This window comes from Rhinatrema bivittatum, chromosome 5, assembly GCF_901001135.1.
Source record: "Rhinatrema bivittatum chromosome 5, aRhiBiv1.1, whole genome shotgun sequence".
NCBI lineage: Eukaryota > Metazoa > Chordata > Amphibia > Gymnophiona > Rhinatrematidae > Rhinatrema > Rhinatrema bivittatum.
The window spans coordinates 80,972,903-80,999,559 of record NC_042619.1 but is presented as its reverse complement, the minus strand read 5'-3'; the positions used below and the strand labels follow the sequence as shown (position 1 = coordinate 80,999,559).

General features: G+C 52.0%; 1 protein-coding gene and 1 long non-coding RNA gene across 8 annotated transcripts in view; one reads left to right on the top strand and one right to left on the bottom strand.

The window, feature by feature from the left end:
- The window catches only part of LOC115092038, a 79,747-nt gene extending 55,841 nt beyond the window's left edge, over positions 1–23,906 (bottom strand). The window contains exon 1 of the long non-coding RNA XR_003856886.1: positions 23,829–23,906. This is a non-coding gene — a long non-coding RNA (uncharacterized LOC115092038). The remainder of the gene's footprint in view (positions 1–23,828) is intronic.
- PSPC1 (paraspeckle component 1) overlaps positions 23,882–26,657 on the top strand; it is a 465,349-nt gene continuing 462,573 nt past the window's right edge. For 3 of the 7 annotated variants that reach the window (XR_003856885.1, XM_029602504.1, XM_029602503.1), the window contains exon 1: positions 23,883–24,362. Coding sequence is in view for 6 of the 7 variants with exons in the window: in XM_029602504.1 (XP_029458364.1) it covers positions 24,009–24,362 (354 nt within the window). In the remaining variant the exon portion in view is untranslated. Of the gene's footprint in view, positions 24,363–26,657 lie in introns of all 7 variants that reach the window. The other 4 variants (XM_029602500.1, XM_029602499.1, XM_029602502.1 and 1 more) reach the window with 3 other exon arrangements.

The window sequence follows — 26,657 nt, the reverse complement described above, 5'->3', positions numbered from 1 at the left end:
GACAGCATGTGACAGTGAGAGCCTGTGCTTGAGCAAGGCAGCATGTGGGGGTGTGAGAGAGCCTGTGTGTGAGACTCAGACAGCCTGTGCCAGTGAGAGACTGTGTGTATGAATGATTGCATGACAGAAAGAGCATGTGACAGTGAGATCCTGTGTGTGTATGTGTGTGTGACAGAGAAATGCAAGTGAGAATGAGAACCTGACTGTGTGTTTGAGGGAAGAAGACAGGTGGAGAGAAAAGAAACAGAAAAAAAGGCAATATAAAAGGAAATGGCAAAAAAATAAAGGGAAGCAGATGTAAAAAAAAATAAAATTACTTTTTACTGATTGGTACATGTAATCTTTGGGAATGTGCAAGAGTAGCACCTTCTCTATGGCGGATCTCACAATGTACGAGATCAACATGGAGGAAGTGGAAACCCAGGGGGCCTGCACAGAGGAAGCAGCAGAATGGGCTTCAGTGCCAATAGCAGCAATCAGCGCCTCCCCAATAGCCACGTGGCAGCAGTGGCAGTAATTAGATTAATTGTTTGACTCAGCTGGAGGTGACAAAGTATGAAGTGGGATGTGAAATCAGCTTGATCTGGTGGAGAATTAGGATTGCTGTTACACATGAACTGTATTTGGCAAACATTAAATTAAAGGGAGCCAGGATAATCAATTGAAGCCTGCAGCTGAGGACTGATTCATTATGACTCATGTAGAAATTAGTGCATTTTCCAGATTAGTCTGCATAACACAATTCTCAACATTCAGCATTATTTCTGCTGCATAGAGTTTTATCTGAGAGGGCTCTGAGGTTGTGAGGGAGCCAGTAAGAGTGAGAGCATGAGTGTGTATGAGAAAATCCAGGGGGGTAAGAGTGTGTGTGAGTGGGGGGGGGGGGGGGGGGGGAAGAGAGTGTCTTACACCCTGAGAGTGTGTCAGTGTCTGTGAGAGTGAGAGGTTATGGTGGGTATAAGAGCATGAATGTGTATGTATGTGACAGTGTATGTGTGAGAGAGAATGGACATGTGAGAGTATGTGTGAGAGAGAGAGGATAACCTCCTAATCCTCGACAATATCAGGGTGACTGGAAATCAAGAGCTCCCATGTATGGACAGCAGGGGCTTTTTAAAATCCTTATTAGTTTTAATTATTGTGTGTTATTTGATATATGTGCTGTTTTGAAATATTTTATTGGTGTTTGGGAAATTATAAAAATGTATATGATTTTAATTAATAGAAATTCTATTTATCAGTAATTTTAAAATATTCTTTTATTAGTATGGTTTTACTATTATAACTGATGCTTTATGTTTCTTAATTTTATTGTTTTATGAGGAATGGTGGTTCTGTTTATAAATGTCATAATAAATAAGTATGCACTAAAATCCAACCCCATCCATAACCCCGCCCCCATATGACCAAAGCCCCGCCCTCGCCCCGCCCTCACAGGGCGAGGGCGGGGCGAGGGGTCACCGCAACATGAGGAACTGTATTACGGGGTCACAGCATTAGAAAGGTTGAGAACCACTGCTCTAGAACATTTCCATCCTGGCTCTATTCTTTTTGAGATAAGGGCTCCAGAACTGAACATAATACTCCAGGTAAGACCTCACCAAGGACCTGTTCAAGGGCATCACCACCTCCATTTTCTTACTGGTTATTCCTCTCTCTATGCAGCCCAGCATTCTTCTGGCTTCACTCTCCTAGCTCACACTTTTTCACTTCCTAGTTTACTCTCCTTTCCTTTAGCAGAGTCTCCCATTAATGTTTCCACCACTGAGGTGAGACTGACTATAGACTATAGGTCTATAGTTTCCAGCCTCCTCTCTGTTACCACTCTTGTAAAGCAGGACCACCACCACTCTTCTCCAATCATGCAGCACCACTCTCAATTCCAGGGATCTATTGAACACGTCTTTTAATTGTGGGTAGTCCAGTGTGTTGTGCGGGAGGTGGACCCTTGGCCGAAGACCACTGGCAGGTGGAGTGTGCTGATGGACGGAGGCCGGCTGGAGCTTCGCCAATACCAGCCCTCATTCCCCGCGGGTTGAGCCTTGGGTACCGGGGCTGGCTGGAATTAGGTGGGCTTCTGTATGCAGTCGTCAAGGAGAGGATGAAGAGGTCAGCCCAGAGACAGCAAGTGTAGAACTGAGGAGTCTGTGCTGGAAGAGGCGGAGTCCCGCAGACCCGGGCGCCAAAAGGAACCAAAGCCGAGCAAGAACAGGCCGAAGCCTGAGAGGCCACGTCCAGGACCAAAACTAGAGGAGCGTTGTGGAACAAGCTGAAGTCAGGGCAGGCGGCAATCCAGGAGCAGTGGCAAGGCAAGGCAGAGGTCTGGGCTAGGAGAAGATCAAGGGCTTAGTCAGGCAAAGCAGAGGTCGGGTCCAGGAGAAGATCAATGGCGTGGTCAGGCAAAGCAGAGGTCGGGTCCAGGAGAAGATCAATGGCGTGGTCAGACAAAGCAAAGGTCAGGTCCAGGAGAAGATCAATGGCGTGGTCAGGCAAAGCAGAGGTCGGGTCCAGGAAAAGATCAATGGCGTGGTCAGGCAAAGCAGAGGTCGGGTCCAGGAGAAGATCAATGGCGTGGTCAGGCAAAGCAGAGGTCGGGTCCAGGAGTAGATCAATGGCATGGTCAGGCAAAGCAGAGGTCGAGTCCAGGAGAAGATCAATGGCGTGGTCCAGCAAAGCAGAGGTCGGGTCCAGGAGAAGATCAATGGCGTAGTCAAGCAAAGCACTGGTCGGGGTCCAAGAGGTCAGTCTGGAGGAGTCCGTTAAAGTACCAGGGGGACCAGGGATGGCCCGAGGACGGAGCCGACGGCCTACCGCCGCGAGGGAAGTGGAACCAGACACTGATTTGGCTGCTGAGGGTAAGAGGGCTGAGCTGCGGGCCTGCCACGGTTGCGTGTGCCGGCTGGGCTGAGCTCAGGAATGATGTACAGGCTTGACTGGAGCTCTGGAGCGGAGATCAGGCTGAGCTGGAGTTCAGGAACAGACTGAAGCTGCATGGAGGTAAGGGTGAACTCAGGTACACTAGAACAGAGGGTGAGTAAGAATGGAACTGGAACATGAACTAAGTGTGGGTAAGGGTGGAACTGGAACACAGGAACAGGGTGCAGGTAAGCGTGGAACTGGATGCAGGTAAGCATTGAATTGGAATATTGGAACTGAGTGCAGGTAAGCGTGGAATCGGAACACTGAAACTAGTGTAAGACTGACTAGGACAGGACTGGACAGGGCACACACAGAACATGGCACACAGTGTCCAAAGGCAACAGGTAAGAAGACCTTGTGGAACAAGGCAGAATGTTATGAATCAAGTGGTGGACCCTTGGTTCGACGATGATCGAGTAGACCACCGTCGTTAGGCGAGGCTGATTCTCGGGATTTGCTGATGAAAAGAGTAAGATCTGGACGCAGGCGCCTCCTGCAGGTCGTGTAATCCAGATGCTGGCGCCTCCAGCAGGTCGAGGGGCAAACCCCGCGAATCTCGTGAAGGAGTCCAATCCAGAAGTCGTGAGCCAGAGAGATCCGCAGCCAGTCCAAGGGTCAAAAGCCAGAGAAGTATGCTGGCGCCTCCAGCAGGTCGTGTAATCCAGATGCTGGCGCCTCCAGCAGGTCGAGGAGCAAACCCCGCTAATCTCGTGAAGGAGTCCAATCCAGAAGTCGTGAGCCAGAGAGATCCTCAGCCAGTCCAAGGGTCAAAAGCCAGAGAAGTCCGCAGCCAGTCCAGGGATCAGAAGCCAGAGGAGTCCGCAGCCAGTCCAGAGGTCAGAAGCCAGAGGAGTCCGCAGCCAGTCCAGGGATCAGAAGCCAGAGGAGTCCGCAGCCAGTCCAGAGGTCAGAAGCCAGAGAGAACGTCAGCCGGATCAGAAAACAACGCAGGAGGGCGAACAGGAACCAGGAACAAAACAAACGCAGGAGCCAAGAAGACAAGGCAAGGTCTGAGTGTACAGACCTTGCTTAAATAGTCTCTAGCCAATGGGATGCAGCAGGAAGGAGCCAGCTCACATCCTGTGAGAGTTTCTTCAATAACAAGCCAGAGCCGCCCGCGCGGCCCTAGCAGCTGGCAGGGGGCGGAGCTTAGCCGCGCGGAGAGAGACGCCGCGGCCATCTTGGGGCAGCAGCGGCTGCTGCCGCTGAAAAAACACGCGAAGTCCGCCTAGTGCCGACGGTCCGTTCGGCCCCTGGGACCAGCGGTAAGTCCCGGTCGCGGCTTGCCGCGGCCGATGTTCACAACAGTACCCCCTCCTTTAGGCCTCCCCCTAGAAGGCTTGGGTTTATCCGGGTGAGCGGTATGAAAAGTCTTGAGGAGATCCTTATCCAAGATATTAGTAGCAGGTTCCCAGGAGTTCTCTTCAGGCCCAAAACCTTCCCACGCCAAAAGATATTCCCAACGACGACCCCGTCTTCGAACATCGAGAACCTCACGGACTTGATAGGTAGAGTCGTCCTCCAGCTGAACGGGCGAAGAGACAGGAACCTTACGGGAAGGCCAGTTGAGGAGCAGAGGTTTCAGCAAAGAGACATGGAAAACGTTGTGAATGCGAAGAGAGGTGGGTAGATGCAGTCGATAAGTGACAGGACCGATCTGCTTGGCCACTGAAAAAGGACCGATATACCGGGGAGCCAATCTCATCGAAGGGACACGTAAACGAATGTTCCTGGTGCTCAGCCACACCCTATCGCCCGGATGAAATTGAGGTGCCGGCCTCCTATGTCGATCAGCAAACTTCTTAGCCAGACGAGCCGCTTTGCGGAGCATGCGGCGGGTGTGCACCCACAATTGCCGGAACTGAGTGGCAGTAAGCTGGGCCGCCGGCGAGGGGACCGCCAGAGGGAGAGGCACCGGCGGAGTAGGTTGGTAGCCAAATATAACTTGAAACGGGGAGGAGCCGGTTGAGGTACTCCGGTGGTAGTTATGGGAAAACTCCGCCCAGGGTAGCAAAGCCGCCCAGTCATCCTGCCGGGAATTGACATACGCACGCAGAAACTGCTTGAGAGTACGATTAGTCCGCTCAACTTGGCCATTGGCTTGCGGATGGAAGGCGGTCGTGAAGTCCAAAGAAACCTGAAATTTGGCACAAAGGCTCCGCCAATACCGGGCAGTGAACTGGGAACCTCTATCGGAGGAAATGTGGGAAGGCAGTCCATGAAGGCGGAAGATATGGGACATAAACAGTTGAGCCAGCCGAGGAGCAGAGGGGAAGAGTGGGGCAGGGGCGTAAAATGAGCCATCTTAGAGAAGCGATCAATTACTACCCAAATCACAGTGTGTCCTTCAGAAGCAGGTAAATCAACCACAAAATCGGTGGAGATATGTGTCCAAGGCTTGGATGGTGCCGGCAAAGGTTGTAGCCGTCCCCACGGCCTGCCCACTGGAGTCTTATGTTGGGCACAAATGGGACACGAGTCCACGTATGCCCGAATGTCTTTGTTCATCCCCGGCCACCAATAGAAGCGCTGAAGGAGATCCTGTGTCCTCTTGCGTCCAGGATGTCCAGCGAATTGGGAATCATGTCCCCATTTCAAAACCCTGTTACGGAGTCGGCTGGGAACCACCGTCTTCCCTATCGGAACCGGAACAGTAGGTGCCAGAATGATACGGGCAGGGTCGATGACGGTCTGCAATACCTCTTCACCATCTTCGCAGACAAAGGACCGGGATAGTGCATCCGCTTTAATATTCTTACTGGCAGGCCGATACCGGAGCTCAAAGTCAAAACGGGAAAAAAATAAAGCCCAGCGGGCCTGCCGTGGGTTAAGTCGCTGGGCTTGTTGTAGGTAAATCAGATTCTTATGATCAGTGAAGATGGTGATTTTATGCTGGGCCCCCTCCAGCCACTGTCGCCATTCTTCTAATGCAAGTTTAATGGCTAATAATTCTTTGTCGCCAATAGCGTAGTTACGCTCCGCGGGAGAGAACTTCTTTGAAAAGTAGGAGCAGGGATGAGACGTACCCTTGACAGTGGTCTGACTTAATACTGCTCCTACACCTTCGGTGGATGCATCAACTTCAACAGTAAATGCGCGACTTGGGTCCGGGTGGCGAAGACAGGGCTGTCGTAAAAAGGAATCCTTAAGGGCCTGAAATGCTTCTTCGGCCGCCATGGGCCAAGTAGTGATATTAGCTCCTTTACGAGTGAGAGCAGTGAGGGGCGCAGATAACTTGGAAAAGTCCTTAATAAAATGTCGGTAGTAGTTCGCAAAACCAAGAAATCTCTGCAAGGCTTTTAGCCCCTTCGGTTGAGTCCAGTCTTGTATACTTTTTAGTTTAGTTGGATCCATTTGGAACCCGTGTTTAGAAATAACGTATCCCAGGAACGGCAAAGACTCTGTTTCGAAAAGACATTTCTCCAGTTTAGCATACAACTGATGGTCCCGGAGTCTTTGTAGGACTTGTAGCACGTGTTGACGATGAGTAAGTAAGTCCTTAGAAAAAATCAAAATATCATCAAGATACACCACAACGCAAGTATATAACAGGTCCCTAAAGATTTCATTAATAAAATTCTGAAAAACTGCAGGTGCGTTAGTTAAACCAAACGGCATTACCAAGTACTCATAATGTCCGTCTCTGGTGTTGAACGCAGTCTTCCACTCATCCCCTTCTTGAATTCGTATTAAATTGTATGCACCACGCAGATCAAGTTTAGAAAAGATTTGAGCTCCTTGCAGACGATCAAACAATTCAGCAATAAGAGGCAAAGGATAACGATCCTTGATGGTAATAGCATTAAGTCCTCGGTAGTCGATGCAAGGGCGTAGAGTCTCATCTTTTTTTTCCACAAAAAAAAATCCAGCCCCCGCGGGCGATGTGGATCGTCGAATAAATCCTTTTTGTAGATTGTCCTGAATATATTCGGTCATAGCTCGAGTCTCGGTAGCAGACAAAGGATAGACTCGTCCTCGCGGAGGTATAGAACCAGGAATCAACTTGATAGCGCAGTCAAACGCCCGATGAGGCGGCAACGCATCAGCCGCTTTCTTCGAGAAAACATCTGCAAATTGGTGGTATGAAGAGGGTAGTTCTCCCAAAAGCGAGGTGCAGACATAATTGGAAGCGGAACCAGAGTCCTTGAAACAGGTCCCAGAACATTCGGGACCCCACTGTGTCAGTCGTAAGGAAGTCCAATCAAACTGGGGGTTATGACGCTGCAGCCAAGGTATGCCCAGTACTACAGGGTGAATGGCTTTGTTGATGACATAGAAGGTAATTTGTTCAGAATGATCTGGTGCAATAAAACAATTCAGGGGCTCCGTCTGATGCGTGATTCTGCCGGGTAAAGGTTCCCCGTGGATGGAGGAAATGATTAGAGGTTGCAGACAAAGTCGAACTGGAACGTGGAGCTTATCCACCAGTGATTGTAAAATGAAATTCCCTCCGGCTCCAGAGTCTATTAGCGCCAACGTGGAGAATTCATGTTCGTTCATATGGAGAGTGATAGGTAAAGTGAGTGGGGGTTGTGGAGAAAACTGACCCAGGGAAACACCCCCCAAAGTCCCTAGGCTTTGAAGTTTCCCGGACGAATAGGGCAGTTAGCTAAACGATGTCCGGAGCCTCCACAGTACAAGCAAAGCCCCGATCTGCGCCGTCTCAAGCGTTCTTCTGTAGACAGCGGGCCTCTTCCGAGCTGCATAGGTTCGTCCCTGGAACCCTCATTGGAATGGGCTCCTTGAGGCGGAGGAGTGGGGTTTGGAGAGATCTGGGAAAAAGTAGACCGTCTCCTCCAGTTGCCGCCCTCTCGTGCTCTTTCTTGTAATCTACGGTCGATCCTGGTGGCCAGTTCGATGGTACCATTTAAGGAGGACGGAAGTTCTCGGGCAGCCAGTTCATCTTTGATCTTGGCAGTAAGTCCTTCAAGATATATGGTCCGAAGGACTCTCTCTTCCCAGTGGAGTTCATTGGCCAGAGTACGAAAATCAATGTTGTAATCCGTGAGGGAACGTCCTCCTTGACGGAGGTGTAGTAAATCCGTGGCGGCAGCGGCTTGTTTTCCGGGTTCTTCGAAAGTAGTGCGGAATAGTTCAATAAATTGGAAGTAGTTCTGCAATACCGGGTCAGAACGTTGCCATAAAGGAGAGGCCCATGTGAGGGCTTTGCCTTCCAACAGGGACAGAATGTAGGTAATCTTAGTGGCGTCATCTGGAAAGAAGGGTGATTGTAGTCTGAAATGCATGGTACATTGGTCCAAAAATCCCAGGCAGAGACGGGGATCTCCGGCGTAGCGTGGTGGTGCTGGAAGTGGAAGGACTGGTCGAAGGCTGCTGGACGTTGAAAGTGGAGCAGGAGCGACCGGTGGAGCTACGGTTGATGCACTTGGCTGGCTGGCTACCACCGCATCTAGTCGAGCGTTGAGCCGTTCCATGGAGGCGGCCATGGCTTCGAGCATACCCTGTTGCTCCATGATCTTCTGAGCCAGGCCGGGAATGGCCCGCAGAGCAGAGGCCTCCGCCGGGTCCATGGCCTTGTCTTACTGTTATGAATCAAGTGGTGGACCCTTGGTTCGACGATGATCGAGTAGACCACCGTCGTTAGGCGAGGCTGATTCTCGGGATTTGCTGATGAAAAGAGTAAGATCTGGACGCAGGCGCCTCCTGCAGGTCGTGTAATCCAGATGCTGGCGCCTCCAGCAGGTCGAGGGGCAAACCCCGCGAATCTCGTGAAGGAGTCCAATCCAGAAGTCGTGAGCCAGAGAGATCCGCAGCCAGTCCAAGGGTCAAAAGCCAGAGAAGTATGCTGGCGCCTCCAGCAGGTCGTGTAATCCAGATGCTGGCGCCTCCAGCAGGTCGAGGAGCAAACCCCGCGAATCTCGTGAAGGAGTCCAATCCAGAAGTCGTGAGCCAGAGAGATCCGCAGCCAGTCCAAGGGTCAAAAGCCAGAGAAGTCCGCAGCCAGTCCAGGGATCAGAAGCCAGAGGAGTCCGCAGCCAGTCCAGAGGTCAGAAGCCAGAGGAGTCCGCAGCCAGTCCAGGGATCAGAAGCCAGAGGAGTCCGCAGCCAGTCCAGAGGTCAGAAGCCAGAGAGAACGTCAGCCGGATCAGAAAACAACGCAGGAGGGCGAACAGGAACCAGGAACAAAACAAACGCAGGAGCCAAGAAGACAAGGCAAGGTCTGAGTGTACAGACCTTGCTTAAATAGTCTCTAGCCAATGGGATGCAGCAGGAAGGAGCCAGCTCACATCCTGTGAGAGTTTCTTCAATAACAAGCCAGAGCCGCCCGCGCGGCCCTAGCAGCTGGCAGGGGGCGGAGCTTAGCCGCGCGGAGAGAGACGCCGCGGCCATCTTGGGGCAGCAGCGGCTGCTGCCGCTGAAAAAACACGCGAAGTCCGCCTAGTGCCGACGGTCCGTTCGGCCCCTGGGACCAGCGGTAAGTCCCGGTCGCGGCTTGCCGCGGCCGATGTTCACAACACAGAAAGAGGCCTAGAAACAGAGATGAGACCTAGAAAGCCTTGGGCTAGGGCATGGGTCAGGAAGGAGAGGCCTTGAATCAGAAGAGACCTAGGGAGGTCTCAAGCTAGGCCAGAGATCAGGGAATAGAGAGGCCTATAATCAGAAGAGACCTAGGGAGGTCTCAGGTTAGGCCAGAGGTCAGGAAACAGAGGCCTAGGGTAGACCACAAAAGCAAGGCAGGTTCAGAAGACCCGCAGGCCACTATGCCAAACTAAAGACAAAGCCAGATGGCCAACAGACAAGGCAGGGAAAGCCCAAGATTAGAAGGCCCAAAGGCCACAGGGCAAAACAAGGTGAAACAGTAATCAGAAGGCCTGGAGTCCATGCAAAGAAACAAAGAAAGGCCTTAGAAGGCCACAAGGCAGAGGTGACTAGAGCAAGGAGCAGAACAGCACTCAATGCCAAAGTAGGGCAAGAGTCTGGGTGTGGTGCAGGTAGGAGAGAGGGGCCTGGACAGGCTGCGGGATGAGTTCATGGCAATCTCCTGGTGGAGTGGAGGTAGTACAGCAGGCCGAGGCCAGAGACCAGAAACATGCTGGAGAGTACAATTCCAAGCAGAGTTTGCCGAGGTCCCCTGGTGGAAAGGAGACCGCGTAGCGGCCAGAAACGCAACATTGTCAACTTTCAAGTCTCCTAGCTCTTCCCCATACATTTTGTTCTGTAAACGGGATTGCATCTACTTCACTTCCATCCTTGGTCTTGTCAATCAGCAATGGTCCTTCTCCAGGGTCTTCTTTAGTGAACACAGAACTGAAGTAATTAATATTTCTGCTATTTCTTCATCTGTCACCACACATTGTTATGTTTTTATATGGATGTGAACCCTGGGCCGAGGTGAAAAGTGTCTCTGCCCACAGGGAGGAGCCCTGTGAGCCTCACTGTCGGTAGGCTTGGTCTCAGCAGCGCAGGTCACAGCTGTTAGGTAGAAACTTTATTATGAAGGAAGGAAGGCAGAGCCAGCAGAGCAGGAGATGCAAATAAATAGTTCTGAGCAATGGGGTATACCCAGAGAGATGACACTGATGAGAAGGTCCGGTAGTGGCCTGCTTAGCAGGATATGTCAGAAAGTCCCTTCAGATGAATAGAGGTTATCTCAGAGGTGCAGATCCGGTAGTGGCCCGCAGAGCAGGATATGCCAGGAAGTCTCTGTAGATGAAGAGATTACCTCAGAAGTGCAGATCCGGTAGTGGCCCGTGGAGCGGGGTACGCCGAGGATGTCTATCGTGAAGATGGTGTTGGTGAGGTAGTCAGAGATGCAGATCCTGGAAGTGGACCGTGTAGCTGGAATGGCACTTCCCTGCAGCTCAGGGTGTACTGGAACAAGTATAATTGAAGAGAGAATGGTAGTGGCCCAAGGCACAGGGTACACCGAAGGATGGCTTCTGTAAGGCTGGAATTGTAGAAATCTGTAATAGGTACAAGTGGAAGTTCCAGGAGAATGTCCTGAGCAGCAGGACAAGAAAAAGTCCAAGGCAGAAAGGCCCTCCGAGGAGCGTATAGCCAGGACGTGGAAGAGCCCCCGAGGAGTGGGTACCCAGAGCGTCCACATGCCGAGAAGGAATCTGGAACAAAAAGTTCAAGAATGGAGTGGATTCAGCAATGAGGGAACTCCTTGCTAACTCGTCTTAGCAATGGGCCAGTCAGTTTAAGTACAGCAGCAAGTTGACGTCATCGGGAGAGGTCGCCTCTGAGGTTCCTGTCATGACGTGTACAAAGGAGGCCCTTGCACGCGCACCTTAGGTGATTCCAGAAGTAAGATGGCGGTCGGCAGTATCCACACTGACCTGGGGATGTCGGCATTTGCTGGCAGAGGCCGCATTCTTCCCAGAATTGTTGCAACCGTCCCTTTCCGACGGCTTCACTTCACCTACCTATTTATTTATTTGTATTTATTTTATTTATTTATTTATTTATTTAAGTTTTTTATATACTGGCATTCATGATACAATCACATCATGCTGATTTACAGTTAAACAGGGGTGCATAATAAACTTCAAACTGGAACTATAGTGCGGAAGAAGGCAATTACAAATAACAGGGATGATTGAACTGGGAGAAGAGAGAAATAAAAAGAAAGGTTAACAATGACTAAATAATTTACAAAGAGCTGAAACTGAACTGGCTGTGTTATATATTTTGATGGTGTGAGAAATTAATTGGAGTCCGGGAATGCTTGTTTAAACAGCGAAGTCTTAAGTCTTTTCCTGAAGGTTGGGAGGCAGGGCTCCTGTCTAAGTTCAGGGGGGATGGAGTTCCATAAAGGTGGACCGGCTGTAGAGAGGGCCCGATCTCTTAAAGTAATATGTCTAGTGGTTTTGGTAGGAGGTACCTGGAGTGAACCTCTATATGCGTCTCTGGTAGGTCTTGAGGAGTTATGTAAGTGGAGCGGGATTTGTAGGTCAATTGTAGCATGTTGATGGATGGTTTTGTATATAATGGAGATGGACTTGTAGATGATTCTGAAGTGAATTGGCAACCAATGTAGGTTTTTTAGGATTGGAGTGATGTGGTCTCTTCTCCTGGTGTTTGTCATTATTCGTGCTGCCGCATTTTGTACCATCTGAAGCGGTTTGGTGTAGGAGGAAGGGAGACCCAGTAAGATAGAATTACAATAATCTATCTTTGAGAAAATAATTGCATGTAGAATCATTCTGAAATCTTGCGAGTGGTAGAGAGGTCTTATCCTTTTGAGCACTTGGAGTTTGTGGAAACAGTCTTTGGTAGTTCTGTTGATAGAAGCTTTCAAGTTCATCCAATTGTCAATTATCACTCCTAAGTCTCTCACATGAATGGTTGGCGGGTTGGCTGGATGAGTAGAGGTAATGTTACTGTTCGGTCTTGGAGGAATTTAATACTAGGTTTAGGCTGGTGAGGAGGCGTTTGATTTCTTGGAGGCAGTTTTCCCAATGATCAAGTGTTTTCGAGTAGGTATCTTTAATAGGGATCAAGATCTGAATATCATCTGCGTAGAGAAAATGTTTTAGATTGGTGAGGAGCTGGCATAGCGGTAAAAGGTAGATGTTAAAGAGCGTAGGAGACAAGGAGGAACCCTGTGGGACTCCTACGGATGAGTCATAGCGTGAAGATTCTTTGTTCTGGATTTTAACCTTGTAGCCTCTGTTGCTGAGGAAAGTTTTAAACCAAGTGAGTGCGGTGCTGATGATTCCTATGGAAGCTAACTGGTTTATGAGGATGGAGTGGTTGACAGTGTCAAAAGCTGCCGAGAGGTCCAGTAGGATCAGTAAGAAAGATTGACCTTTGTCAAGACCCATAATGAGGTAGTCTGTCAGGGAAATGAGGAGGGATTCTGTGCTTAATGCTTTACGGAACCCGTATTGGGAGGGGAATTGGAATTTGTTATCTTCAATGTAATCCAATAGTTGAGTGTTCACTAATTTTTCCATAATCTTTGATATGAAGGGAAGGTTGGCGATCGGGTGGAAATTATTAGGGTCTTTAGGGTCCAAATTTGGTTTTTTTAGGAGTGGTTTGAGTGAAGCCAATTTGAGGTCATCTGGGTAGGATCCTTGGGATAGAGAGCAATTTATGATGTCCGCCAGTGTTTTGGAGATGGAGTCAGGAATTGTCATGAGAAGTTTGGTGGGGATATGATCCGCAGGATGAGAGGAGGGTTTCATTCTCCTTAAAACTACTTGTATCTCTGTGGAGGAAATGGGTTTGAAAGCTTCCAGGCAAATGTTTTTGATGGAGGGCTGAAGTGAAGTCGAGAGAAAGGAGGTGCTAGAGGGCAGCTGTGTTAGGAGGCTGATGATTTTGTTTCGGAAATACAGAGCTAATTCTTCAGCTTTAGATTGTGCTAGGTTACTGGGAATTTCCGGGGGGTTGATTTGTGTGAGATTAGATACATAGGCAAAGAGGGCTTTAGCGCTGAAGACCAGGTTATGGATCTTGGACGCATAAAAGTCCCTTTTTGATCTTAAGGTAGAGGACTTGTACTGATGTAGGGTAAATTTGTAGGCAGACAGTATACTGGCACATGGGGTTTTACGCCATTTGCTCTCTTTCTGTCTTAAACTTTGTTTTAGCTTTCTAAGTTCTTTAGTGAACCATGGTTGTCTTTTGGAAGAGTTTGAGTGGGATTTTTTTGTTGCTAGTGGACATAGTTTGTTAGCTATAGCTTCTGTGATGTCGTTCCAGGAATGGAGAGCAGTGTATGGATCGGTGAGGTCTATGAGGGGAAGTTGTGAGGCCAGGTGATTACTAAGATCTTCAGAGGAGCATAATCTTCTGTAAGGAAAAGAGGGTGAGGGTACGTGGGGGGTACTGGTTTCTTTCAGCGAGAATGAGGTTGAAATGAGTGTGTGATCTGACCAAGGGACCTTCTTGCAACTAAGGTGAGATGCAGGCTCGATGCCTTTGTTGTCAAAGATGAGGTCCAGGGTGTGACCGGCATTGTGCGTGGGTTTGTTAACTATCTGCTTGAATCGCATGGCTGAGAGGGCTATGAGAAAGGATTCACAGCTGGTTGAAAGAGTGGGGTTGTCTACATGCAGGTTAAAATCTCCTAAGATTATTGCTGGAGCGTCCAAGTTGATGAGAGTTGTGGTTATTTCAACAATAGGGGAGGCGTCTATTTCCAGGAGGCCCGGAGGGGCGTAGACGAGTAGGATTTGAAGTTGGTCTGATGTAAAAAAGCCGATTTCAAGTTTAGAATCTGAATTGAATGGGTGTTGAGTGAATCTGAGGTCTTTTTTTGGTTGCTAACAGAATTCCCCCTCCCCTTTTTTTCTGTCGGGGAAGGGAGAAGATGTCATAGGTCAGCGTAGGTAGTTGGTTTATTATTGCTGTATCTGAGGGCTTAAGCCATGTTTCGGTTATTGCGCATATATCCGACTTAGCGTCGATGAGATAATCGCTGAGGATCAGTGATTTCTTGGTTAAGGATTGCATGTTGAATAAGGTTAGTGAAAATAGGGTGAGGCCTAGGAGTTGGGTGATCGATGCAATCAGGATTGGTGTGAGGGTTTTTAAGTTGTGGTGTTGGGCTTGCCTGGTTGATTTTCCTATTGAGGATAAGCAATGCTGAAGGATCGGGATTGAGAAAACTGGATGCATTCTGGATAATTGAGCTGGCAAAAGTGGTGGACAAGAAGGGAGGTATAGAATGGTAGCTGGACGGGGGATGGTATAGGATTAGCTGAGAACTGAATATAGAATTGGGAGTATGTCTGAAGGGATTTAATGGTAGCTGTGGTGGGTGATGAAAAAAGCTAGCTTGTTTAAGCTGTTGATGTGAAGCTGTTGTAGAGCTGTTGTAGTGATGCTGTTGGTGTGTTATAGTGAAGACTGTTGTGGTGGCAGTCTGAAGGTTAGACCCGTGTAGATGAGGTAGTTGAAAGGGGAGAGACGCCACCGAGGTTTACTGGCTGGGGTAGGTGGAACTGATGTGAGACTTAGTTGATTGCAGGAAAGCACTGAAGTGTGACTGCAGGAAGACGCTGAAGAGTGAGGCTGGATAGCAGGTTTGAGTTGGCTGCGGTAGAATCCTGGAAGGCGACTGTTCGCCGGAGATCAGAGGAAGAAGAGAAGCGAAGGGATGAAGTCAGCTATAGCGAGAAGTTCAGCCAGCCCTCCGGGGCTGCACGAAGGGGCGCACAAAGGGGCAGGCCTCTCTTTGTTTGCTCCTCCTCATGCTGTGGATGGACGCCTGGCTGCCGCGGCGTCTGCCTGCCGTCCTCTCTGGCGTCCCTGGACCAGCTTGGGCGCTGCCTCCTGCCATGCTCCACTTGTACCATAGGGCGCACGCGCCGCGCAGCCGCCCTTCTTATTTCCTACTTGGCGCGAACCTCCAGGGCGTCCCCCCGTGATGATGTCATACTGCCTGGATATTTAAAGCCTAAAATGTTTGCTAGCCTTTGAGTTAGCAAGGGTAATCCTACGGATGGGATTCGCTCTCCGTACCCAGCTACTCTGCCTCTCCAATCTCTATTGGACTCTCTAACGCTAATGGGGTACCCGTTCCTCGGGGTCCTCACTTGCTTTCCTGGTCGCTATCAGGAAATCGGTACTCGCTCCTCGAGGGCCCATGTTCCCTGACTCGCTGCCTACTCCTACCTTCTCTTCTGCCTGGAAGGATTCACTAATCTTCAACATCAGTGAGTACTACCATCTTCACCTCAGAGGTGTTCCTTGGAACCAGGCACTCGCTCGAGGGCCTGCCTCCGTTCCAGCCCCAGTGCCATCTCCGTGGAACCGCTGCATGAGTACATCATCTGCAAGCCTCCCAGTTCTCAGGGTTCAGATACTTGCTCCTCGAGAGTCTGCTCTCCCTACCCTGGGGATCTCCATACTGGGGTCTTGTATATTCTCCACTGTACTCATTCTCTCAGTTCTTTCCACTACAGCACTGCTACCGGAGGAGTCGCTGTTCCAGTGCCTGAGGGATACCAGCCCAGCCGGGCTATTCCAGCTGCTCACTACTGCCACCTCTGGTGGCTTCCTTACACTGTCTAATAAAAGATCAAACTGTGTTTGTGTGTCCTGAGCTAAGCCTGACCTGTGGCCCCTCACGGGACTTCCCCCCGTGGGTGTGGTCAGCGGCCACAGTGTCCAAGGGTCCACCCAAACCTCACAGTTTACAACAAGAATTGCAGCAGGGAGAAAAGAGGTGAACATGAGAGGTCACAGCCATCTGCGACCGACGGGCTCAACATACATTGCTTCTTGTCACCTTTCAATTTCACTATACCACTACTTCTTTCTCTGATATATCTGAAAAATGTTTTGTCTCCTCTCTTTACCTCTTTGGCAATCCTTTCTTCCACTTGACCTTTTGCTTTCCTGATTTCTTTCTTAATCTCTCTCAGTTTCACCAGATATTATTCCTCTTTTTGGGATTCTTTATACTTTTTGAATGTTGTTCTATCCTCTAGGACCATCCCCATTTTGATAAAGTCCACATTTCTGAAATTCAAAATTTGTGTCTTTGTGTGACTACTCTGTATCTTATTTGCAATATCAAACCATACCATCTGATGATCAGAAGTGTTGGTAATATGGGCAACCAGGACCTCACTTACTCGCATCCGCCCTCTTTCACAAAATTAAACACTAACAACAAGAGTTTGGGTTAAACAGGGCCGCAGCTTTATTAACCATGGAGGCCTGAGCCATACAACAATAACATTCCAAACATTAACCGGTTGCCCCCCCTGCCGCTGGCAAGCAAGGAGTCAGGCCAAAGGGGCCCCCATCTCCTCCTAACAAGGAGCCTCCCCCCTGTCAACAGCCCCAGTTGTCCCATCTTTATCAGGCAACCAACCTGCCCATTACAATTGCAAACTGTAGCGGCTCGGGCCATCCGCCACAACTCCCTCTCCCAGCTGCAACAACTTACATTCCCACAAACCCCTGTACAGAAGACAACAACATGAATAACAGGGTGGGTGGGAGGGAAAAAACCCAACCTGCTGCTCAGACGCCAAGAACGACTGAGCAAGCAGGCTCACCGCGCTCCCCCCACGCTCCGAAGGCACACGCTGGCTAGCCAATCCCTGCCAGCCAGCGCCTTTCCTGCTCTGCTCCCCAGGCAATTAGGCTACCCCTACTCCTGGCATGTGCGCTCACATGCACGTGCGCTCCGCTCCACGTGCGCTCCCCCTCCCTTTTTGCCGGAGCCGGCTCGCGGCCCCTCACTGACCCCCCCCCCCCCGCGCTGAGCCCCCGCCTTGCGGTGCCCTCCGGCACCAAACAGCAGCCAGGTTTGGTGCCGGAGGGCCGCAGTTTGGTGTCCGGCACCAAACCGCGGCCCTCCGGCACCAAACCCATGTGGGCCTGGGCCCACATTACCCCACACGGGCCTGGGCCCACATTACCCCGGCCGGCCGGACACTGGGGTCCGGTCGATCTTTCATAATATGGGCATCCAGGACCTCATTTACTCGCATCCCCCCTCTTTCACAAAATTAAACACTAACAACAAGAGTTTGGGTTAAACAGGGCCGCAGCTTTATTAACCATGGAGGCCCGAGCCTTACAACAATAACATTCCAAACATTAACCGGTTGCCCCCCCGGCCACTCGCCGCCTCACCTGCAAGCCAGTCAGCACCAGCCATCCGGCTCGACCCTCCTGCCCTACACCGTGTTCAGACCCCTGCCACCTTCTAGCAAGAGGCCAACACGGTGGACCCCCGCCGCTGGCAAGCAAGGAGTCAGGCCAAAGGGGCCCCCGCCTCCTCCTAACAAGGAGCCTCCCCCCTGACAACAGCCCCAGTTGTCCCATCTTTATCAGGCAACCAACCTGCCCATTACAATTGCAAACTGTAGTGGCTCGGGCCATCCGCCATAGACACGGGTAATGACCCGTGACCCCCAAAGATCCGGTCCTGGTTACCGTGGAAAGATATCCTCTAAAGCCTCTTGGATTGAATTTAGAAAAAGATCCATTCCGATAAAGGACAAATGGATCCCATCCTTACCAAACAGCCCAGACACCGAACCCCAGGACCACTCGTACCGAATGTGCCTGCCCCCCAGGCGCGCCAGCCAGGAACCTATTTGCTGGTTGGCCTTGGCCCTGCTCCTCCGCCAGATCACCCTCGCCACTTCAGCGGGTCTCAATATAATGTCCGACCACAAAATTACTGTGGACGGTAGCAAAAGCGACACAGTCATCAAATCCTTCCTCACCATGCTGATAATCAGCCTGCCGGATATCTTTCCCCAATCGTTCCCCCCAGGTGAATCACCACCGCCTGCGGCTGACCCAGCCGATCCCGCTCCTGCCGCACACAATTGATGAGATCATCCCAAACCATACCCCGCCTCCCCAACCAATGCACCGTCACCCCCTGCGCTGCAAATCCAGATGAGGCCCATAAGGTCGTCCGCACGCATGCTGATGCTCCCAGTGGATGTAGGAATGCCCGATGACCCACGTGGACTTTCCAGCAGGCTCCGCACCTGAAAAGAAGTCACAGTTAGACACCGCTCACTTTTGGCGAGTCCCAGGACGCACGTAACCCTTATACGCACCCGAGCGCTACCTGCCAATCCTGCAGATCACCCCCACAGACAACCCTGCCGATGCCGCCGCAGTGGCTGCCCCGATCCGGAAGAAGTGCGTTCCGAAGGACCGAACCTCCAGACCCACCGCGGTTAAAGCCAAACGAAGAACCATTTCAAACTGGTACTTCGTCAAAGGCCGCATATCCTCATGTACCAGAAAATGGGCCGCACCCCAGGCCCGGACAGAACAATATCGCGCCGGGTTGCCACCGGGCAAGTCCACAATCCCGGGACCGCCTGCAATACCACTGACGAACTGATGCCATGTTGATCAGTCTTGGACCTCGGAATGCGTATTGAAACCGAGGAAGTAGTGACCACCACATGCTTTGCCAGAAGGCCAGGGAAGTCCACACTGGACGCAGACCTCGCGACCAACTCACTAACCCTGAATGCCCCGAAAAACGCCCATACAAACGCCGTCTGAAAAAGCACGGTTTCATAAGGCGAAGAGCAAACACCCGACAATGAATCCCAAAGAAACAGCAAAATATCGTGCGTAATGGGCCACCGTCTGTCCACGCTTCTCTCCAAGCCCCTGGACCAACCCGCCAACAGCCTCCAAACCAAGAACCGCCCTGTCGGGAATCCCCACCCGTGAGCATGCATGAAGAAGGAGAACCCCGCCAGCTGCCGGCTCACCACCGCCTTCGATCTGCCCTCCCTCCGAGCTCGCTCCAAGAAGAGCAAAACCAACACATCCGAAACCGGACCCCCAGCCCACCCCACAGAAGATAAAAATTCAACCACCTTGCGCGCCCCGCCCATGTACGCGGACCACGTGGACGGGGCTAGTGACGACCGCAGCAGATTCCAGGCTTCCGGGAACCAAATCTCCAGAGGAAAGACGGCACCAAAGTCCCACGAAGGTCTGCATCCGGGGCCAGTTCTCGGAACAAGTCCCACTTGAAACGAGAAAGAGAGTCAGCGACACTGTTAGCGACGCCCAGGACATGCCGAGCCCAAATAGTCACATTCAATGACATGCAACGCAGCACCAATTCCCTCAAAAGCTCCGAGACCAGCAAGCATTTCGTCGCCCTTTTGTTAATCACTTCCACCACCCCTAGGTTGTCACACCAAAACACGACTCTCTTCCCCGTCAACCGCTCGCCCCAGACGTGCAGGGCCACCACAATAGGAAACAGCTCTAGAAAAGTAATGTTCTTGGTTACCCCTGATCCCACCCACTCTTCTGGCCAAACCGCAGCACACCACTACCCCTGAAAATAAGCCCCGAACCCCACCGACCCCGCCGCATCTGTATACACCTCCAAAGCACGATTGGACATGGGATCAGCCTGCCAAAATTCCGACCCATTAAAATCCAGCAAAAATCTATCCCAGATGCGTAAGTCCTCACGGAGTGGCGCAGTCACCCGTATCCTATGATGCCGCAGCCGAACCCCGGCCATCGCAGAGGACCCGGCCCATGGGTATAACACGACACGCAAAATTAAGGCTTTCCACCAACTACTGCATCTCCAACAGGACAATTTCGGCCGCCCCACTGCCCGCCGCACCAAATCCCTCAACCTCCGCACTTTTTTCTCCGGCAAGCGCGATCGCATGGCAACGGAATCCAACTCAATTCCCAAGAATACCAATCGGGAACACGGGCCTTCCGTCTTACCGGACGCCAGTGGAATTCCGAAATCACCTGCCACCTCCTGGAAACACTGCAGCAGGTTCCCACAGTCCGCCGTGTCCGCTTTACCCATGAACAAAAAATCATCCAAATAGTGCATGATGTTTTGGGACCCCAAGCTGCCTTCCACAACCCAGTGCAAAAATGAACTAAAAGCCTCAAAATACGCACAAGCGATGGAACAGCCCATCAGCATACACTTGTCAAAATAAAACAACTGGTTAAACCGAAAACCCAACAATCAAAAACTCTCAGGATGCACCGGCAGCAACCGAAAAGCCGACTATGTCCACCTTAGCCATCAAGGCACCCGGCCCACAACGCCGAACCCTACACACGGCCGAATCTAACGAAGCATAACAAACGGCACACAGCTCCTTAGGGATACAATCATTGACCGACCCGCCGGCAGGGAACGATAGGTTGTGGATTAGCTGGTATTTACCCGCTTCCCTCTTCGGGACAACCGCCAAGGGAGACCAAATCATATCCGGCAACGGAGGGGTTGCAAATGGCCCCGCTATCCGGCCCAACTTAATCTCCGACTGCAACTTAGCCGCCACCACCGGCAACAACCTCTTCACCGATGGACAATTGACCCCCCCCCCCCACCAACCCCGGACCGGAACACGGAATGGAAAACCCCAACGTAAATCCCTCAAACAACAATGACGCAACTTTGCGCTCTGGATAAGCCTGCAACCAAGGCAACAACGCCTCGACCCTAATAGGGGTGACCGCTCTGGCTGAAACCTCACTTACCAGTGCCCTTGGAACCCGGAGACATCCCCGCTCCGTCACCCTGTCGCTTAACACAACGAGAGGAAGGGTGGCTCGCCCCGCAAGAGGCGCACGCGTGCCGGAACTTACAATCGGGGAAGAGACAGGACGACCTGTTGAATCTCGATCGGCCTGCACCAGCTGCGGGTGGCCCCTGCCGAAAAGGCCGACTAGAGCCACCTCCTTGCGAGCCCAAGCTGACGGGAGTCTTGGATGCCATCTGCGTCAACCAGAGCCTCACGTCCTGGGTACCCCAGGACATGAACTTATTGCCCTCCATACGATCTCGAAATTGCTCGTCGTAGTTTAACCTCGACCATCCTTCATACGTCTTGCTGGCGGCCAAAATGGCATCCGCATACGCCAACAAGGGACCATACTGAGTCGGGTCCCGATGTCCAATGACGCTGGCCAACCGCAAAAATGCACGTATCCAGTTGTGGACGTTCCGGGCCACCTTCAACTGGGATCCAGGAAAACGATCGCTCATCTTGCGCTTTCTCTTCTCCCTTCTCCGCCCCCTGCGACCCAACAACTGAAAGATATCAATGAACTTCCGTCTGCAGATCTTCTTCCTCGTACTACGCGGCACTTCCTCCCATAACTCCGTTAAAGCCACCAGGGCCGGCGTATTCCTCTCCGGCTCGGTACCGGACACTCCCCTACCCCCCGACCGTATCGAAGCAGAGGAGACCGAAGAGGAAGAGGTCGAGGAGGACGAGGTGGACTCCGAGGAGCTGGAACGCACACGCCTTCGGGAGCCCCGCGGCTGCACCCTTGCCATCCCCCCACCTCGGTTTGCGTCGTCCCTTGGGCACTCCTCGCTGCCCTCGCCACCGCGGACCCCTAGCACCCCGCCACCAGAGACACCCAACTCCCCCCGCTCCCCCACCCGCGGAAAAGAACAAACTCACCCCGTGCAGGCCGCCCCTCTGCCTCCACTTCAGTGACCTCCCCATGCTCCCGTGGCAACCGCTGCTCCACCAGTGCCGCCCCTGCCCTCCATTCCTCCTGGTGCGAAGGGCCTGGACCATCCCATGTGCCCTCCGTCCACTCCTCCTGCTGGGAAAGTAACCAGACGCAAGAGGAGGTACCCCTCCTGGAGAGAGACCTTGCACCCCCCCCATACTGCCCCCCCGATATGTCAGGAAAATCCCAGTCCCCGCTCCCCCCATCAGCACTCCCCTGACCCGCCCCCGGATCCCTAGCAACTACCCCTGGCCTACCGCGCCCACTAGGCCGCCCAAGGAATCTGGGCGAGTCCGCGACCCTGCGCCCCGATGACCCCCTCCGAGCAATTGGAATATCTGGGACAACACTGGACAGGATCCCTGGAGGCCGACCCACCTCACCTCCACCCCACCCCCCCATGAGCTCCCCACGCCCAAAAACTGCTGACCCCTTGTCCGGGCTCGCCGCCCCCTTAAAGTCCCGGTAGGAGGCCCACCAGCAAATCCTGGGAAATGGACCCTCCTGGACCGTCCCCTAAAGGACCTCGACCCGGGCCTGGCTGGCTCCGCCGGGAAAATAACCCCTGGGACCTCCCGGGGTGACCCCGTAGGAGGATCCAAAGGCCTGCTGTCAGTGCCCATGACAATACCAGCACTACCACCCGCCCCTCCGCCTACACCATCCCCCCCCAACTGATATTGCCCCCACGCCCAGGGACCCAGCACACACACGCCCACAAGGACGGGAACAGGAGGCCCTAGAGCCCCTGCCCCTGCCAAACCCTCTGCCCAACGCAGGAAACACGGCAACGAGAGACCCAACGGAACCCACAGTCTCCCCAGCCGGGGAAGGAGGAGTAAATGGCCTGGAGCTCACCCCCCTGCCACCCCGGACCTCGGCGAACCCACAGGCACTCACCCGACTGGCACCATTGCCCACAGCAATCTGCCCAAGCACCGGAATGGGAACAGGAGACTCCCAGTCGTCGCCTGGCACCCACGCTGCTTCCTCAGACTCCATCACCGGCCTCCTCGAACACCAACCTGCCACCAGCTCGCCACACGCACTAGCCAGCAAACCAGACCGCTGCCCCGCGCAAAAAACCCAGCCTGCTGCTCAGACGCCGAGAACGACTGAGCAAGCAGGCTCACCGCGCTCCCCCCACCCTCCGAAGGCGCTCGCTGGCTAGCCATTCCCTGCCAGCCAGCGCCTTTCCTGCTCTGCTCCCCAGCCAATTAGGCTACCTCTACTCCTGGCACGTGCGCTCACATGCACGTGCGCTCCCCCTCCCTTTTTGCCGGCGCCGGCTCGCGGCCCCTCACTGACACCCCCCCCCCCCACCCCGCGCCTCGCCCCTGCCTCGTGGTGTCCTCCGGCACCAAACCGCGGCCAGGGCTTGCCTCCCGCGCTGGCCTGAGCCCACATTACCCCGGCCGGCCGGACACTGGGGTCCGGTCGACCTTTCATTATTAGAGACATTATCCCCATTTGTGAGCACCAGGTCAGGTATCACACCCTTCCTCATAGATTCCATTACCATTTGGATGAGCAGAGCCCTTCAAAGGGCATCCACTATCTCTCTAATTCTTGTAAATTATGCAGCAAGGATAGACCAATCGACATCTGCATTGAATGCACTTTTGATTTTTTTCTTATTTTACTACTGTGTTTTTTTTGGCTTTCTTGTGTAAATTAAAAATCCTGAATAAAGATTAACAAAACAAAAACGTATATATAAGGTGATACTTTTCTATTGGACTAACAAACGTTCTTTCTATGAATTTTTTAACTTCCAGATGGGAATTTTCCTATTTTATGGCTATGGGAAAAAATACTTAGTACATCAAATTAACGTTTCTCTCATACAGAACTACAAGCAGTCAGTGCAATATAACTAAAAATAAGGATCACTTATATGTTCATCAATGCGATTGCGCGTTTTCCTTAATCAGAAGCAAGATCCACAGACTCACACTTCTTACCGGAAGTAGGAAGGTGTATTTGAACGGTTTCGGTGACTTAATTAGTAGCGTCAATAATCACTAGAATTTTTACCGGCGCCATTTTGAATTTTCTGGCAGTCGGTCACAGAGCAGCTAGCAAGCAAGATCGCAGGCGATTGTGGTGCAGTGTCCTACCAAACCCCACCCAATTTGAAAAGCATGGCCAGCAGGAATTTGACGCAAGTGAAGATAGAGAAACACTCCTCAATGTCGTCCGGCTCTGGTCCGCAAAAAAATAATAAGCGGAGCCTAGAGCGGGGTGAAAGCGACCCCCATTTAGTGCCCACGGGCAAGGGGGTGGAGGAGGATGGCACCGACGAGATAGGCCTCACCGTAGACATAAAAAGCTTTCTGAGGCCGGGCGAGAAGACGTATACACAGCGCTGTCGGCTCTTTGTCGGGAACCTGCCCACGGACATTACGGAAGAGAATTTCAAGAAGCTTTTCGAAAAGTATGGAGAGCCGAGCGAAGTGTTTATTAACCGGGATCGGGGTTTCGGTTTCATCCGATTGGTAAGTGACATCACCTCGGAGACCTTGCAGCAGAAGATGGCGGCGTATTGGTGGTTGCGGGAGCAGTTTTAGTATTTTCCGCCTGCGACTCATCTGATCCTTTTTCTGGAGGGGGCGCTTCGTGAGCGTTAACTGTAGCGTTTGGAGCTATTAGATTTGTCTAGTACTTTGCTTTTCTCTATATGCGTTTTTCCATGCCCCTCTTGTTTGCAGCCTCATTTCTGTCGAGGTTCCCCCAGGGGCTCGCTAGAGCTTTTACCAGGTGCTTGGTGGCTCCAGCCGCTAGTGTTCAAGCGGTTAGCTGGATCCTTGCAGGCTGGCCACTGACTGAGGATGGATGTGACTTCTCGTCGTTTTCTGTCCGGTAGATGCGAAAGTGTTGCTAGCAGTTGGGATGCCTTTTCATCTCGCTGTAGTATTTTTGCTATTTAGTAGATGCTGCTAGTTATTTTTCATGATTTTTTTTAAAGGGGAGAGGGCAGATTGGCGGGGGTCTTGTGTCGGTTATACTTGGAGACACTTTATTCACCAATATATACTCTTGCTCATTTCCCCACATGGCTGAGAGCAGCCGCTCGAGTTTGTTCGCAGGCCGCCAGATGTCGCCTTGTGAAAGGGACATGAATCCTCAAGTGCAGCCTTGCTGTGCCCAGTCTTCCAAGTGCCTGCAAATCGTCATGCTTTTACACTTGTGGCATAGTCACAATTGAGACAGGCTGCTGAATTTTAAAACCAAATATTCCAATTGAACTAATTCTTAAAAAGAAGTGAAATATGCTGTGAAATTCGGCAAGTGTTGCGTCATGTGTGTACTATATTAGGTGATTTTTTTTCTTGTATAGGTAATCGATACTAGAGATGTGAATCGTGTGATCGATCGTCTTAACGATAGATTTCGGCTGGGAGGGGGAGGGAATCGGATCGTCGCAGTTTGGGTTTTTTTAAATATCGTGTAAATCGAAAACCGGCACACTAAAACATCCCTAAAACCCACCCCGACCCTTTAAAATAAATCCCCCACCCTCCCGAACCCCCCCAAAATACCTTAAATTACCTGGGGTCCAGTGGGGGGGAGGGGAAGGGGGAGGGCGGGAAAACCGGAACACTAAAACAACCTTAAAACCCACCCCGACCCTTTAAAATAAATCCCCCACCCTCCCAAACCCCCCCCCCCCAAATGCCTTAAATTACCTGGGGTCCAGAGGAAGGGTCCCGGTGTGATCTTTTACTCTCGGACCTCCGTGCGTTGTAGAAATGGCGCCGGCGCTACCTTTGACCTGTCATATGACAGGTCAAAGGTAGTGCCGGCGCCATTTTGTTTTTTTGTCCCCCGACGTCAGGAGCGTAGGAGATCGCTCTCGGACCCCCGCTGGACCCCCAGGGACTTTTGGCCAGCTTGGGGGGGCCTCCTGACCCCCCACAAGACTTGCCAAAAGTCCAGCGGGGGTCCGGGAGCGATCTCCTACCGCGAATCGTTTTTCCGTACGGAAAAACGATTCGACTGCAGGAGGTCGATCCGGACCCCCAGGGACTTTTGGCCAGCTTGGGGGGGCCTCCTGACCCCCACAAGACTTGCCAAAAGTCCAGCGGGGGTCCGGAACGACCTCCTGCAGTCGAATCGTGTTGCCGTACGGCCGGCTTTTGGCAAGTCTTGTGGGGGTCAGGAGGCCCGGCTTTTGGCAAGTCTTGTGGGGGTCAGGAGGCCCCCCCAAGCTGGCCAAAAGTCCCTGGGGGTCCGGAACGACCTCCTGCAGTCGAATCGTTTTTCCGTACGGAAAAACGATTCGCGGTAGGAGATCGTTCCGGACTCCCGCTGGACTTTTGGCAAGTCTTGTGGGGGTCAGGAGGCCCCCCCAAGCTGGCCAAAAGTCCCTGGGGGTCCAGCGGGGGTCCGGGAGCGATCTCCTACGCTCCTGACGTCGGGGGACAAAACAAAATGGCGCCGGCGCTACCTTTGACCTGTCACATGACAGGTCAAAGGTAGCGCCGGCGCCATTTCTACAATGCACGGAGGTCCGAGAGTAAAAGATCACACCGGGACCCTTCCTCTGGACCCCAGGTAATTTAAGGCATTTTGGGGGGGTTCGGGAGGGTGGGGGATTTATTTTAAAGGGTCGGGGTGGGTTTTAGGGTTGCTTTAGTGTGCCGGTTTTCCCGCCCTCCCCTTCCCCCGATTTACGATTTTTTGACTATATATCGGGGGAATTGTTATTGTATCGCGGCTCTAACGATTTTTGACTATTTAAAATATATCGGACGATATTTTAAATCGTCAAAAAACGATTCACATCTACT